Genomic DNA, 15,108 nt, shown 5'->3' with positions numbered 1-15,108 from the left:
TGCTACTGCTCCGGACAGTTCCTGACATGGACAGAGATGGCAGCAGAGAGCACTGTGTCAGACTGGAAAGAATATACCATTTCCTGCAGGACACACAGCAGCTGATAAGTACTGGAAGACTGGAGATTTTTAAATAGGAATAAATTACAAAGCTATACTTTCTGGTACCAGTTGATTTGAAAGCTGAAGTTCCCCTTTGATAATCATCTCTAAGATTTCATTCTTCATTGTATTGTTATATATCTTGTAAGATCCAGCTGAAAGTAAATGTGATAAAAAAACAAGCAGATATGGAATAATATAAAACTCATGGCATCAGTTTCATGCTGCCCAAACACTTATGGGCCCTATTACACGGGGCAATTATAATGCAAAAAAAATCGTTATAAAGTATTGTTAAAACGTAAGCAGGCGGCGATCAAACAACTAATGAGAGGTCATTTTTGTGTCGTTGATCGCATCTTCAAAGCTAACCCAAAAATCGTTAATCGTTTGCTAATTTTTTGGTTGATTACACCTAGCAAACAACCATACGATGTGTACATCACTGAGGAGAAGATGATACCGGTCAGAACTAACAACTATCGTTTCAGGTATTTTGGTGAACGATTTCAGTTCATTTGCAAAAGTGCTAGTTTGCAATCGTTAATTGGAGAAAATGAAAAATTGCTTGGTCTACTAGGACCCTTATAGGCTTCATCTGAGCACTGATTACTTTACACTGCTGCAGCAATTCAAAGAAATCACAGTTCTAAAGTTGCCTGGAAACTGGGCTGTCAGCCAACAGGGCAGTCCTTGTTGGCTCCTTCCCACCATGTTGGCCTTGACTGACTCCCAAGAGATCTATTAAAGAAGGCTAGTGGGGCAGGGGGAAGCTGTCAGGGACTAACTGATGACTTGGAGCCCCTTCCCAGACAGCTTTAGAACTATTATTTCTCTGAAACGCCTAGTTCGGGCAGCATGAATTTGATGACTGTGCCTAGTAAATTAACTTTTGTTTTTTGAGTTTACAGATTTTCTGATCATTAATTCCCATTTCTAAACTTTTACCAATGTCTGTGCCCACACTGGGCAATCCCGATATTGTTCCTTGTCCATTAGGTCCGACCCCCATAGGGCCAAATCCACCAGGTCCAATGCCTCCTGGCCCAATTCCACCAGGTCCAATAATTCCTGGCCCGATTCCACCTGGTCCAACGCCACCAGGGCCAACAGGATAGGTACCAGGGTACGCAGGTCCTAGAGGTAGGTTTTCAATGCAAAGTCTTCGGTATTCGTCTGTAAATCATTACATAGAGTTTTATTAGTGTTTATGCAAGTCTTTACATTGAGAATGACATTGAGGTCTCAGTCCTACATTTCAAAAAATATGAAAACAATAGATCTTACCGCTCCCTCTGACTGGACACATCTCAGGGGTTTGACCTAAGGCCCAGCACCGTCCGGTATCACAGCAACATTGGCCTTTAGTGTATTGGCCAGGAAGCTCTCCAGCACATCGGCCCCCAATCAATGCAGAGAAACAGCTGCCAGTCCTCTGATCTGTGAGAGGGGATATGGAGTCACAATTTATTCTGATAGTTTAGGACTTTTGTTAAAAAAGGATTGATAAAGAAATAACACAATGATTTACCTATATCAGCAGATAGACAAACAATTCTCTATTAGGCTATGTTCCCACAGGTTTTTTTGGCTGTTTGACAGCAGTTATTTGTACAACCATGTTACTATGAAATAACAGCCGTTATTTGGGCTCCTAAAAGACGGCCAATAAAGATGGTTCTTCCTGTTACAATTAAAAATTTGGGGGCAACCACTGCAAGTTGCAATTATTAAAACTCAATAGAATACTGGTAATCGGTTGCAAGTCCTCCAAAATTAGTGAATTGGTAATCATAACTTTTATAAGCTTGTTGTAGTATAGGTTACAAATATTCTAGTATGGCTCAGCATTTGGCATAGTAAAAGAAAAGGCTTTTTGTACATATTAAATGTTAATGAAGAAGCACCAGCCTATATGAGTAATGTACATTTTCACCGGCCAAAGGGCCAATAAAATATATTTAACTTAGAATTTAACTTAAATTACTCTGGCTACTTCGTACATTAATTCCTAAAGTAAACCCTTTTACCCTCAGAAGATTTATGGAATTGTCAAACTTTTACTACCCGGATTGGTCCATTGTTTTTTCTTTTTCTTTCTTTTTCCCTTTAATCACTGGTCAATTGTTTACTTAAAGGGGTACTCTGGGACATGTAAACATGCTACCAGGCTACTTCTCCATATGCTGACACTGCCAAAATGCCTTCTAGCTTAATACTGAAAGAGAGGTCCATTCTAACAGCGGCCAAGCTCATCAACCGGATACAGGAAATCAGGCGGATGAAGCATCTGTCTGTCCAAAGAGAAAATGGTGTAGAAAACTTCCAGAAACTTTGTTTAGAGTTGTACACTTGACACATCTAAGTGTGCACAGTAGGGAATTCTGCTGAAGACATCTTATAAGGTTCAGTAGTCCGTGGACATTCATTAATGCTCACTGCACAGTTTTAGCCTATATTCCATTATAATTCAATGATATAGGAAGTCATGGAATAATTATGATGCACATGCATTTTTCTTCTCTATAGGGAAAAGCTTAGGATATGAGGAATTTAATAGGTGTATGGAATGCAGTCGCCATCTGGTATGCCCTGCTGCCACTGAGGTGTGGGATTTGTAGACAGGGAAACAGTTTAATAGGGACCAGGTGTTTAAGAATGTGTAAAAGCAGGACGGCTCCACCATATGAAACAGGTATGCTATGGCTGTGCCGGTGTAAAATGAGGCAATGTTTTTTTTTTTACCACATCCACTGGAAGCTGGCTAATGTAAGTGAAGTTATTTAACAGAACTGAAGGAAGGGCATTTAGGATATTTTTTAAAGGTAAAGCTTGAAATAATTTCACAGTCAGAAGGCAATTTACATAACCCCTATAAATCTTGAGAACGATAACCCCTCTAAGAGTCCCAAATGTCATCCCATTTGTAAAATTCTATATATAAAATATAAATCATATTCAGAAATTGATCAAAAGAACATATGGTGAGGCTGGGTTCACACTATGTTTTTGCAGTTTGTTTTTTTTCCCCATAAAAAAAAAAAAAATGATGAAAAACAGATAAAAAAAAACCAGGTGTATTTGTATACATCCTTTTTCATCCGATTTTTCATTTAAAAAAGGGGATAAAAAAAAAAACAGATCAAAACACATCCGTTTTCTTTTTAGCATGCCCTAAACGTGGTTGACCATCACGCTATTTTGGAGAAAAACTAGTTTTATTTCAGTGTGGCGTGGCCAAGAGCATCCGTGCTCTAAGCTTGCAGTGGCTCTCCCCCGCCTGCTTCCAGGATGGGGGGCGCTGCAGGCCTAGACCATGGATGCTTTTGGCCACGCCACATTGACTCCCTGCCTTGCCGGGGCACAGAAATAAAACTAGTTTTTCTCTAAAATACCGGCACAGAGAGAAAGGCTGATTTCTGAACTGGACACAATGTAAGGCCATGTAAAATACGTTACCGGTGGTTTGGGGTGGCTACATGCCGCTACAGATTTGCTTTAAAGGGGAACTCCAGGTAGAGGTAAAAAAAATGAAACTTCTGCAGAAGCATATAACAATACTTACCTGTCTATCCCAGTTTTGAAACTACCAAAAATCCATTTGTTTTGGGAGGTTTTGTTCTGTTTTGTGTTTCTGTATTTCCTGGTTGAGCAGATGTACTCAGTACTACAGGTTTCAGAATGCAATGCTTTCCCTCAGCTGTTCCATCACAGCCCCCCACCCTGCCTATTCCCTGACCAAAGCTGCTGCAGAACATCTAGACTGTGTTCACACATTGCAGTTTGATTGTGTTACTGAATTATTTGCAGTACTTTATAATTTCATTGTGGTCCCACCCGCACAGGGCGCTGTATTCTCTACCTGTAACACCACACAGCGCACTGTATTCTCTACCTGTAACACCACACAGCACGCTGTATTCTCTATCTGTAACACCACACAGCACACTGTATTCTCTACCTGTAACACCACACAGCACGCTGTATTCTCTACCTGTAACACCACACAACACACTGTATTCTCTACCTGTAACACCACACAGCACGCTGTATTCTCTACCTGTAACACCACACAGCACGCTGTATTCTCTACCTGTAACACCACACAGCACGCTGTATTCTCTACCTGTAACACCACACAGCACGCTGTATTCTCTACCTGTAACAACACACAGCATGCTGTATTCTCTACCTGTAACACCACACAGCACGCTGTATTCTCTACCTGTAACACCACATAGCACACTGTATTCTCTACCTGTAACACCACACAGCACGCTGTATTCTCTACCTGTAACACCACACTGCGCTGTATTCTCTACCTGTAATGCTGATATTGGAATAAAGCAAATAACTTTTTAAATTAAATTACATTTTTTTTTCTTTTCATCTCCACGCACTAATTATGATCAAGCATCTTTTATCTTTGAAGTTGGTTCCCACAGAAAGGACTTTATCCAATATTATCTTACATGGGATATACTGTTTATGCCTAGTTTTTTGTGCAGGTGGGATTGGCAGTGTTGGCTCTGATCCTCTCTGCTGTTTAGCATTATCTAATTGTGTTACTGCATCATTTTTGTGCAGATGCTGCAGTACTGCAATGACACTCCAACATGTGTGAACACAGCCCTAATTTCTCTGTAGACTTTTGCAGGGAAGCTGAAACACCTGCTTCTGGCCGGTTAGAGATGGTGAATCACGCCCTGCCCCCTGTCTGCATCATCAGCCTGTGTCTAGAAAACACACACAATGTGAGACAGAGACCTGGAAGATTTGTCTCCTAAGGGGGGAGAGCAGAGGGAGCAGGGGATAATGTGGATTGGCACAGGGGCCATTTTTTATCACTTCCTGGATTTCTATCAGCTACCAGTGTGGCAGAACTGTACAGATACGGCAATACATTGTATAGACACATATATTTAACTTTTAATGCACTTTTAATAGAAAACAAGTTTTTCTTATCCGGAGTTCCCCTTTAAGTTTTACAAGGCTTTGACACTCTGCTGTGAGAATGGTAGTCAGATTCACAGCGGATTTTAAAGCGACTCTGTACCCACAATCTGCCCATCCCAAACTGCTTGTACCTTCAGATAGCTGCTTTTAATCCAAGATCTGTCCTGGGGTCTGTTCGGCAGGTGATGCAGTTATTGTCCTAAAAAACAACTTTTAACCTTGCAGCCCTGTGTCAAACTGGCATGGCCTAGAGTGACTATGCATTAGGCTGGCACAACCTCTACATCCCTCCTCCCCGCTCCAGCCAGGTATTTTCCTATTCATCAGCTGTGTGAACACTGCAGATGGGCTGGATCGTTAAGGCACCTGTGTAGTTTTCAATGCAGATGAATAGGAAAAATCCTGCCTGGAGCATTCCTAATGATGAGGTGGGTGGGGAGGTAGTGCAAAGTTAGGGCACAGATACTCGAGGCCACGGCAGTTTGGCACAGGGCTGCAAGTTTTAAAGTTGTTTTTAGGACAATAACTGCATCACCTGTCGAACGGACCCCAGGACAGATCTTGGATTAAAGGCAGCTATTTGAAGGCATAGGTGGTTTGGGGGGGACAGATTGTGGGTAAAGAGTCGCTTTAAATCCAGTCCAGTCCAGTAAGTATTAGTAGATGACAATGTTCTATTTATCTGAGTACTAATATATAACTATGTACTATTCTCAGTAAGTTACTTTTATTTTCTCACCATCCAGTTAAAATGAGAAAAACTATTTTTTCCTAAGTATGGCCTCTGAGGTCATATCCAGCTGGCCTTGTCCTTATATTAACCAGAAGACATCATGGAGCTTTGTGCTCACATTTGCAGAAAGTAATCCGCAGTAAGTATTGCTCTTTCCTTCTTGTAATTTAACAATAAATTATTACGGGTAAAGGTCAGGATTAATCCTGCTCCCCGACTGCTCAGAGCATCAGGGGCTGCCAGAGCACTGACATGTTTTAGGTGTAATTGGAAATAATTGCAATGGGGATTTTCAATTGTTCCACAGTCAGACACAATGTACTAATCATTCCTAATCATTGTTTTAAGTTTACTCCGATAATATTGTATTTTTATTGACATTTTGTTTGTCTTTGTGCGCCATGATATATCATCAATGTGCTCTGACTCCTATAGGAAACCATAGATAAACCCTTTGTAACTTGTACCAAGCAACAATATCAACAGTTTTGGTCTCTGCTACATCTTTAAGCAACCAATATAAATAGTTGATGCCGTTTTGAACTGCCCAACTCCATAGGAACCACTTGGTATACTGTTTACCTGCATGGTTTCATCAAATCCTTGTTACTAAAATCTTTTCCGCAGAGCCATACAACATAGATAGTTAATAAACTTGGGAATCATACCCCCCCACCTTCCCCCACTTCCGATGAAGTTTCCTTTTTTTAAATCAACTGGTGTCAAAAAGTTATATTAATTTGTAATTTACTTCTATTTGAAATCTCCAGTCTTCCAGTACTTATCAGCTGTAACAGTACTTATCAGGTCCTGCAGGAAGTGGTGTATTCATTCCAGTCTGACACGGTGCTCTCTGCTGCCACCTCTGTCCATGTCAGGAATTGTCCAAACAAGTATCAAATCCCCAAAGAAAACATCTACTGCTCTGGACAGTTCCTGACATGGACAGTGGAGGCCGCAGAGAGCACTGTGTCAGACTGGAATGAATACACCACTTCCTGCAGAACATACAGCAGTTAATAAGTACTGGAAGACTGGAGATTTCAAATAGAAGTGAACAGTAATATAAGTTCCCCTTAAAAGTAAAGCCGCTCCTACTGCAGTGGAGGCTGTGATTCATCTTCTGTGGTGCATGTGTGGTAAGAACACATAAGGATACGACAACATCACTGGCCGAAGCCTGTGCCACAGAAGATGAATCGTAGCCCCCATTGCAGTAGGAGAGACCCATTCCAATGCCGTCATAGAGGGGGCGGGGGCTAAGGCGTCAGCGTTAATGGCCAGGAAGCCCCGCCCAGATTACACTGTCCACCAATGATAAAAAGCATTTTTGGCCAGAAAGACAACAAAGACATGTTTTATACAGGTAAATATAAACTGTGCAGCATGTAAACTTCTAAATGGTGCTGAGAACAGCACATATGGATAGGCGGGTTGACATATACAGCGCCATATACACAAAGTGCATTTAAACTAGGTTCTCACAGTGTCTGTTACTTGTAGATAACCTAAAGAATACAAGAGACCATCTATGCCAAATACATGTCCATTCACGAGTGGTAAATCCTGTCAACAAGTGCTTTCATATTTCAGACATCAGATCTCTGGCGTTTTCTGAAGGGCAGCACCATGTTGACACAATAAGTCAGAATGGTTGCTTTACGTGTATACAAAAGCCTACAAGATGTGTGCATTGACATGCCTTTACATATAAAGCAGAGTTTACCCACAGCTGGCCACACTGGGTCCTACCAATACCTTTGTCTGCTCACACATCTCTCTTTCCGAGACCTTATTAGGGTAATAAGAATAACATATAGCCCCATATAGTCTTCATTTATTAGATCATCAGTATGACATTTGCTTTTTGATGGATGCATGAAAGTAGGCTGAATTAATTGACTGCGGATGGATAGTTTGACTATCTGAGATGTACGGCAAAGTGGGGGTCTTCTGACTATTTCTCAACAGCGGATGTTAAAAAAAATGATTAGGTGTTTTGGATTTAAACATGTTGTATTCGTTGTTCCGGTGGGGAGTTAGAAAGACTTGCTGTTGGTTTTGCGAATCCTCTCTAGGCAAGTAAAATGTATTGGCCTCTTTGGAATATTTACCTGAAATAACACTAAATGGGCGATTACTGATGGTAGCAAAGCAAAAATACCTGTATGCGCTGGAATACCATCAAAGGACAAATGAGTGACTCTCTCTAAACATAAAAACTTGGGGTATGCCCTGCCAGACATACATCTTTATTATCTTGCTGGTCAACTGAAGCATCTACGGCCCTGGCTATTCACTGATGAGTTACCACTAAGTGAATATTTTCTAGCTCACTATCTGGGATGGTCCACCCTCCGACCTTTGTTGGAGTCTGCGTATGGCCAGACTAAACCACTGCTCCCTGCCCATAAATTAGCCAGACAGGTGTGGCGGGCTGCTCTACACATACATAGATTCCAGGATATTATGTCAGACCTACCACTATGGGGAAACCCAGCACTACCTCACCTGACCTCAGCATTGGACCCAGAGTTCTGGAGAGCCCATGGGATACTGACGGTGGGCCAATTATTTAATCAGAACGTATTCAAATCATTTGACCAACTGCAGGCAGAGTATGACATGCCGAGGGGCTTCTTCTTTAAGTTCTTGCAGATTCGTCATGCCATTGCGAGTCAATTCCCTCACCCCAGAAAGCCTATCTCTGATTACCCATTGATAGGAGTCCTTAAGACCCAAGGCCCGAAAGGACTTATCTCCATCCTCTACACTCACCTTTTAGCGTATAAGACAGCTGATATGCCTCTTGGAGCAGAGACCTACTGGACGACTTGCATTCCTTCTATGACTGCGGAGGACTGGCAGGAGGTTATGGCCTCACACCGATCGGTTTCTCCGGCAGCTAATCACAAAATCATTCAATTATACATTATCCACCATAGCTATCTCACGCCCACGCGGCTTTTCCGCATGGGGCGTCTGGACAATGATGAGTGCCATAGATGTCACGCACCCCGCGCGGATTTTTGGCACCTTATATGGTCTTGCCCATACCTATCCGCATATTGGAATGATGTTATTTCCATATTGTCAGAAGTTCTGACTAGGCCCTTACAGATAGACCCTCTCATTTGCCTGTTCGGTGTCTTGGATGAGGAGGCCTGGAACCCCCATGAACGCACCTTTCTTAAAGAGGTGCTTTTCCTGGCACGCAAGGGGATCGCCTTGAGGTGGATGGACTCTCGCCCTCCCACGGTATCTAAATGGAAGAAAATTGTAAATGGTGTTCTTCCCTTCTCCAAAATTGTATACAAAAATCGTGGCTGCCCTAAGAAATACGATAAGGTGTGGGGCCCCTGGTGTGAACACCCATTGACACAATATTCGGTACACAACTATAGAACGACCATTGACTCCATGTTAGCATCTTTGTCAGGTTAAAATGAGTGCCGAGCTGTTAGGCTCACTATGCTACATTCTGTTTTTTTTACTACTGCATAATGCTGATTCTTTTATGACTTATGCTGAAGATTGTATGGTTTCCTCTTTTGTAGTTACGCTTGTGCAGTGCCCCTGCGAGGGCAGCTAGTAAATCCACGTTAATGCTTCTGTATCAACATGTATGGTTATTGAACTCTGCACATATTTCAATAAAACGAATTTAAAAAAAAAACATAAAAACTTGTACTTTCATATGCAAGAAAATATATGTAAACTATCTTAGCTCCTTCTCCCACCTGTCAGGAAAAACTAAAAGGTTTTATCAAGAGCTAGGGCTCCCTCTACCTAGCTTACCAATGCAGCGTGACCCATCAAGGCTTGTGGTAAACCCTCTAGGACATATGCAGACATAGCTTCCAGCAGTATTGGTGCACTCCCCGCCATCACAGACATTAGGGATGGTGCTGCATTCATCAATATCTGTAAAAAGAATATACAGTATAAAGACAAGTAGAATGCATGGATATAGTAAGCAAAATATGGCTGGAACATAAGGAAAAAATATGAAAATATGGAATTCTGACAGTGATGGCCAACATGCTGAGTGCTCCATTTATTGGCGATTGTGTCCCTACCCTTGGGATCCGTGGAGGTCCAGTGCAGAAGGTGATTATACACTGCTTGTGATCTGAAAACTTAAGCTTTAAACTAGCACATTTTTAGATAAGAAAAACTTCAGTTTTTTTTTCCTTATTTTACTACCGTACTTTGCTTTTATTTTACAGTCTTTATCGTCTAGTAGTGCTAGTTGTACTGTTGGTTTTGGTTGAAAAATACTGACCAAAAAACAAGCAAAAAAAACTGTGTGTGAACCTAGCCTTAAGGTGTGAAGCCAGCTCCAGGATAACTGTATAAGTCACGGTATATTAGTGACACATTCAGTCCCTATTGGCAGCAAAAGGGTTAGTAGTGAGATCAGACATTCAGACAAATCTCTGTGTGTGAGGCAGACGTGTTTTATGGCCGTCTAGTATGGATACCACTTTCTGTTTCCTAGATCAACCAGGCTCTGAATAGCAGCCAAGTCATTAAGTTGCTCATAGCTTCTTCCCATCAAATGGGAAAAGCAGTTTTCAGTAGCCAGGACCAATGGATATATCTATCAGAAGTAGGAAGCAAAATATAGGCCAGATTATTTTAAATAGAACAACTTCCCTCTAATATGTAGGCTTCACTATAAGTCACTATGAGAGCCCCTAACAGAAAAAAATATATATTCTTATTAACATAAACAGCTAAAAAGTGATTTTTGGGTTTCAATAAATGGACCTAAAAGACATAGGTAATGGAAGATGGAAGGATCAAGTGTTGCATATGCTTACATGCTTACAGGTAGAGAAGACATGATGAACTCCGCTGATTCCTAAGCAAAGGTAAATATGATATGGAAACCTCCTAGCCTTTATTTATTGTGTATTTTGTTGTGTACTGTGTCATTTGTGGGGTTTGCTATAGGCATGAGTGTGTATGTGTGGATATTGTCTTAATGATTGGTGAGCAGTGTTTCCTCTGCAGTATATGCAGGGTCGCTTCTGCAAAATGAGTTTATTGCTCAGGGCAGCAGATTTGTAGTGTCTCTTAGGGGCAGCATGTTTTATGGAGTGGTCATAAATTATACTACCTGCTCCACACGACTGACTTCATTGACCCTATGAACTGCAGATGATAGATGGACACAGAGGTAGAATGCAAGGCAGTCAGGATTATAAACACTATGCAGGTATTGTTATATGATTCAGATATCACTACACTACAAATGATCACTATTCCTTTATATGGAGCACAAGGTGTGATGGTAGTATGACCATGAATAAGATCACCATGAATAGTCACAATGCATTGACTCTTGTATATGTCAGGGGCTTCTATTCTTGGAGAAGCAATAAAGATTGAAGATTTATTTACACACTTGTGGAATTGGAAATGTTCAAACTTTTTCTTTCTTGTCCTCACCAAGGATGGAAGGTATGGCCTGAACAGGATGATTTATGATGGAGTCAGTGCAGTAGCATGAATATTTAAACAGTTTCTGAGCTCCTGGCATCGTCATTTATTATGATTTGAAACTGTTTAAGGGTACTGTCAGCATTGTGCGGTAACCTGGTCTGAATTGGGTCTGTTTTGCTTTTGTGTGACACACCCGCTTGATTCTCAGCTTCCTGGCAATGCAGGAGTTAAGCTGAGAAGCTGTGGGACTTGATTACACAGCTGGGTGGTCTGTTTGATTGACTGGTTTCTCTGCCTGTCTGCAGCCTGGAGGATCAAAGCGCCGGTCCAATGAGGATCCGGACCGGGCTCTTGCTCAGCATAAAACACTCCTGGTTCCAGCTTCCCCGTCTATTCCTGCGAACCCCTCTCCTAATCCCTCTGTTTGACTCGACTTGTTATCTGACCTTCTGCCTGACTATTTAACGATCCCTTTGCTTGCTGATTTTGTACTGCATTGCCTGTTTGGATTTGACCCGGCTTGTTTACCATTCTTTTATGTTTGTTCGTCCGTCTCGTTCTGTGTGCACTTTATCAGCATAGGAAACATCTACATGGTTGTCCACGGCCGCCTAGGGCCGATCAAGGCAAGCAGGTAGGGACAGTGGGTGGGTTCAGACCTAGGGCCCACTGTCTTGTTGTGTCTGTATCGCCCGATCCTGACAGGTACCTTTAAAGTAAAAAAAACAGTAAAGCAGTCGTACTTACCTGTCCATGATCCTCCTGATTTCCGCCAGTCCCGGTCAGCAACTCAGTGATGGCCCACTCAGCCATCATCATTGGCTGCGGTAAGACAGCGCAGTGACTGGTTGAGTGGGCTATCAGTGAGTGGGGGAACAGAGGCAGCGGTGAAGGTCATCAGGAAGTGCACAGACAGGTAAGCATGGCTGCTTTATTGTTTTTTACTATTCCAGCTGCAGAGCATATTAATGCTGTGCAAAACACATAAGAACCCAGGCGGTATTCCGGCAAATAACTGCATCCACCTGAAGTTCTAATGTGTCTTGCAGAAACCAATTAAAGTTTCTCGTTATAATTTTTGTATATTTCATTTAAACATCCCTTCCTGGAATGAAATATGCAAAAATTAGAAGGAAAAAACTTTAATAGGTTCACTAGGCACTCTCCAGTCTGCCAAGCAGAGGGCACCTGGTTCAATTCTCGAGTCTCCCATTGATTTCAATTGGGCTCGTTACTCGAGTCGAGCACTTGAACGTTGAAAAATGTTCCACTCGAGTAACAAGCACTTGAGCATTTAAGTGCTCGCTCAACACTAGTCAGCACTACTTTTCTAAGGCAAGGGCAAGTATTTATATGCCGCAAAGCTAAATTAACAACATAAATCTAGTGTGGTGTTGGTCTAAGAATGATTTATAATCCCTACAGTAAAACCAGTCCCTGAGGAATAATGTTCAAATAAATGTATGATGGCATAGCAGTGTGTGTACGTAGTGTATTTATTTATGTTTATAACCATGGAGAATTGGCATACTTGGGTCATACATGCAGAGTATTCTCAATGCAAAAATCACATTTCTCTACAACGCGTAAGCGCAAAACAATTTCAGCTGAAAATGTGTTACCTTCACACTTCTGTGAGGTCTCGCTCTGTTTGTGCCCAGCTGGGCATTTACACTCATAGGATCCCACCGTGTTGATACAGTTACCACCTTGGCACAGACCAGGGATAGCTTGACATTCATCCACATCTGCAAAAAAGAGGGACATATTTTGCTCAATTCCATCCACCATTCCACCGACTTTGTTTTTAATAAATCTAACAGTATGATGCTTGACACAGTATGACGAAAAGGTCCACATTAAAGGGTTGTCTTCTCTGGACAATACCCATTTGTTAGGAGGACTCCCAGATGATAAGATGATCAAAGGGGGTCCTGCTGCTGGCCTCAGTGGGGAACCCAGCGGTAAGTGTTTAGTTCGACCGTAGTGCCACCACAGGAGAAAAGAAGCATTGCATGGTTTTCATTAAAATCACTGTGTAATAGTTAGACATGCTGCGTTCTCCAGAGCAAAATACACTCTTTGAAGCCGTTCACTGCAGATGAGGGTACTGAACAGGGAACAGGCATCTTTATTAACTCACAATTCTCTAAAAAAGAGCATTTCAAAATCCGATTACTAAACCATGCAACCCTCATGCCATTATATATACTATGGTCTTATGCACACGTTTAGTATTTTTTTCATGTCAATAGGTTCCTCCCCCTATCTACTCGTACATTCCGCAAAAAATTATGGATTTTTTAACATGTCTATTATAACAAATCCAAAATTCTTTTTATGGAAATATGGATGTTAGGTTACAATACGTAAAAAATAGCGCATTCCATTGATTTCTATGAGAGGATCTGTAAAAAAAATCTAGGTCCGCACTAGGACATGTCCATTTTTTTAGCATTGGTTTCCGTCTTTGTAATCTACTGATTGTGTTAATAGCCCAATAGACAACAATGTGCACAAACTCGAATACGGAAATACGTATCCGTGAATAAGGCCTTAGTATACCATACCTAATCATCATCTAAGTATTCTACATTATTCTTAAAGTAGGCATGCAGGTTTAGTTTGTGTGTTTTTGAATTTATTATACTACAGACCCAATTAGATATGGTCCTTCTCTGCAGCCGACATGAAATGTTTGTTGGAGGAAATATAAAGAGTGAAGTAGAAATAGAGAGATAGAAACTAGTCGTTTTCTTCCAAAGATGCAATTGTTAAATTTGGTTCTGCACAGGATTTGAGGACCAGTGCATTTGGAACAGTTGAATATAACCAGATGTGGAGAACACCAGCAGGATTAAGTTTTGGATTACAACCTCAGCCAAATATCGGCTGCTTTTTACACAAAGGTTTCTCTGTTTCTAACCGTCCCCTAAAAATGAAGGCAGTGTGTACTCATTAGCTACAAACCCAACATTTTTCGATTGTAATGCTGGAGACTTTCTGTACTATACAGGATCCTCATTATCCTTTGAAGGTATCAAGGCTATTACTAAAATGAAAAATCTATATCCTGTATCTATATCAGCTGTATTTTTGTGAAGATAATATTAGTCATTTAAAATCATTTCCTAATACAGCACTTAACATATCAGGTTTCCTCAAGTGCAACAATTTCTAAAATTACTAAAAATACATCAATAAAGTAGTTGCCTAAGCATTGTATGAAACCTGCCTAAAAACTTTACCGATGTCCTACTGACCTCAAACTATTGGCTAACTCTGCTGTGCTAGTGCCGTCCCTGAGAATCTACACTACATTAGGATGACCATTTCTGCTCTTGCTTTTTCAGAATTCGAGAAGCTCTGCCTTGCCAAACTTAATAGCTGCTATGTTTAAATGTGTTACTGAAGCACTTTGTAATTGTCTATCTTTTCAAATAAAATTACATAAAATAAAAAAAATAAAAAACACAACTCTGCAAAGAGAAAAAAAAATGTTCCCACAAATGCCAGAAAACATAATTGCTAACAACTGGTTGTTTCCATTCTGATTGAGAACGTGTCTGACCTTTTTTGACTGCTATGCCCATTTGTGAATTGAGAATATGTAAACTTGTAAAAGCATTTTGGCAGCAGTAGATCCCCTAGCATAAACATGAAGGGGCCTATGAGACATAAAATGTCTGTGACAATGTTTCTGGATCAAAAAGCAAGACTCATTTGAGTGCTCGATACTAAAATGCCTTTACTTTGTGACAATAGAAAACAACGTGTCCGCGAGCTATAACTTTACTAATTGGGCAAAAAGACGAATAAATGAAATGTGTGCTGTGCTTTGCTTTATGAGGGCCTGGACTGACCCT

The 15,108-nt window shown here is 41.1% G+C and overlaps 1 protein-coding gene across 2 annotated transcripts in view; it reads right to left on the bottom strand.

The window, feature by feature from the left end:
- Nucleotides 1-15,108, bottom strand: part of LOC138797604 (fibrillin-2-like) — a 150,226-nt gene that overhangs the window by 42,998 nt on the left and 92,120 nt on the right. For both annotated transcript variants that reach the window (XM_069977983.1, XM_069977982.1), the window contains exons 8-11: nt 12,865-12,990; nt 9,590-9,715; nt 1,390-1,542; nt 1,051-1,278 (exon numbers count right to left, since the gene is read on the bottom strand). In XM_069977983.1, coding sequence (XP_069834084.1) covers nt 1,051-1,278; nt 1,390-1,542; nt 9,590-9,715; nt 12,865-12,990 — 633 coding nt within the window. The remainder of the gene's footprint in view (nt 1-1,050; nt 1,279-1,389; nt 1,543-9,589; nt 9,716-12,864; nt 12,991-15,108) is intronic.

Source organism: Dendropsophus ebraccatus, chromosome 7 (genome assembly GCF_027789765.1).
Source record: "Dendropsophus ebraccatus isolate aDenEbr1 chromosome 7, aDenEbr1.pat, whole genome shotgun sequence".
Lineage (NCBI taxonomy): Eukaryota > Metazoa > Chordata > Amphibia > Anura > Hylidae > Dendropsophus > Dendropsophus ebraccatus.
This window is presented reverse-complemented; position numbering and strand designations above follow the sequence as displayed.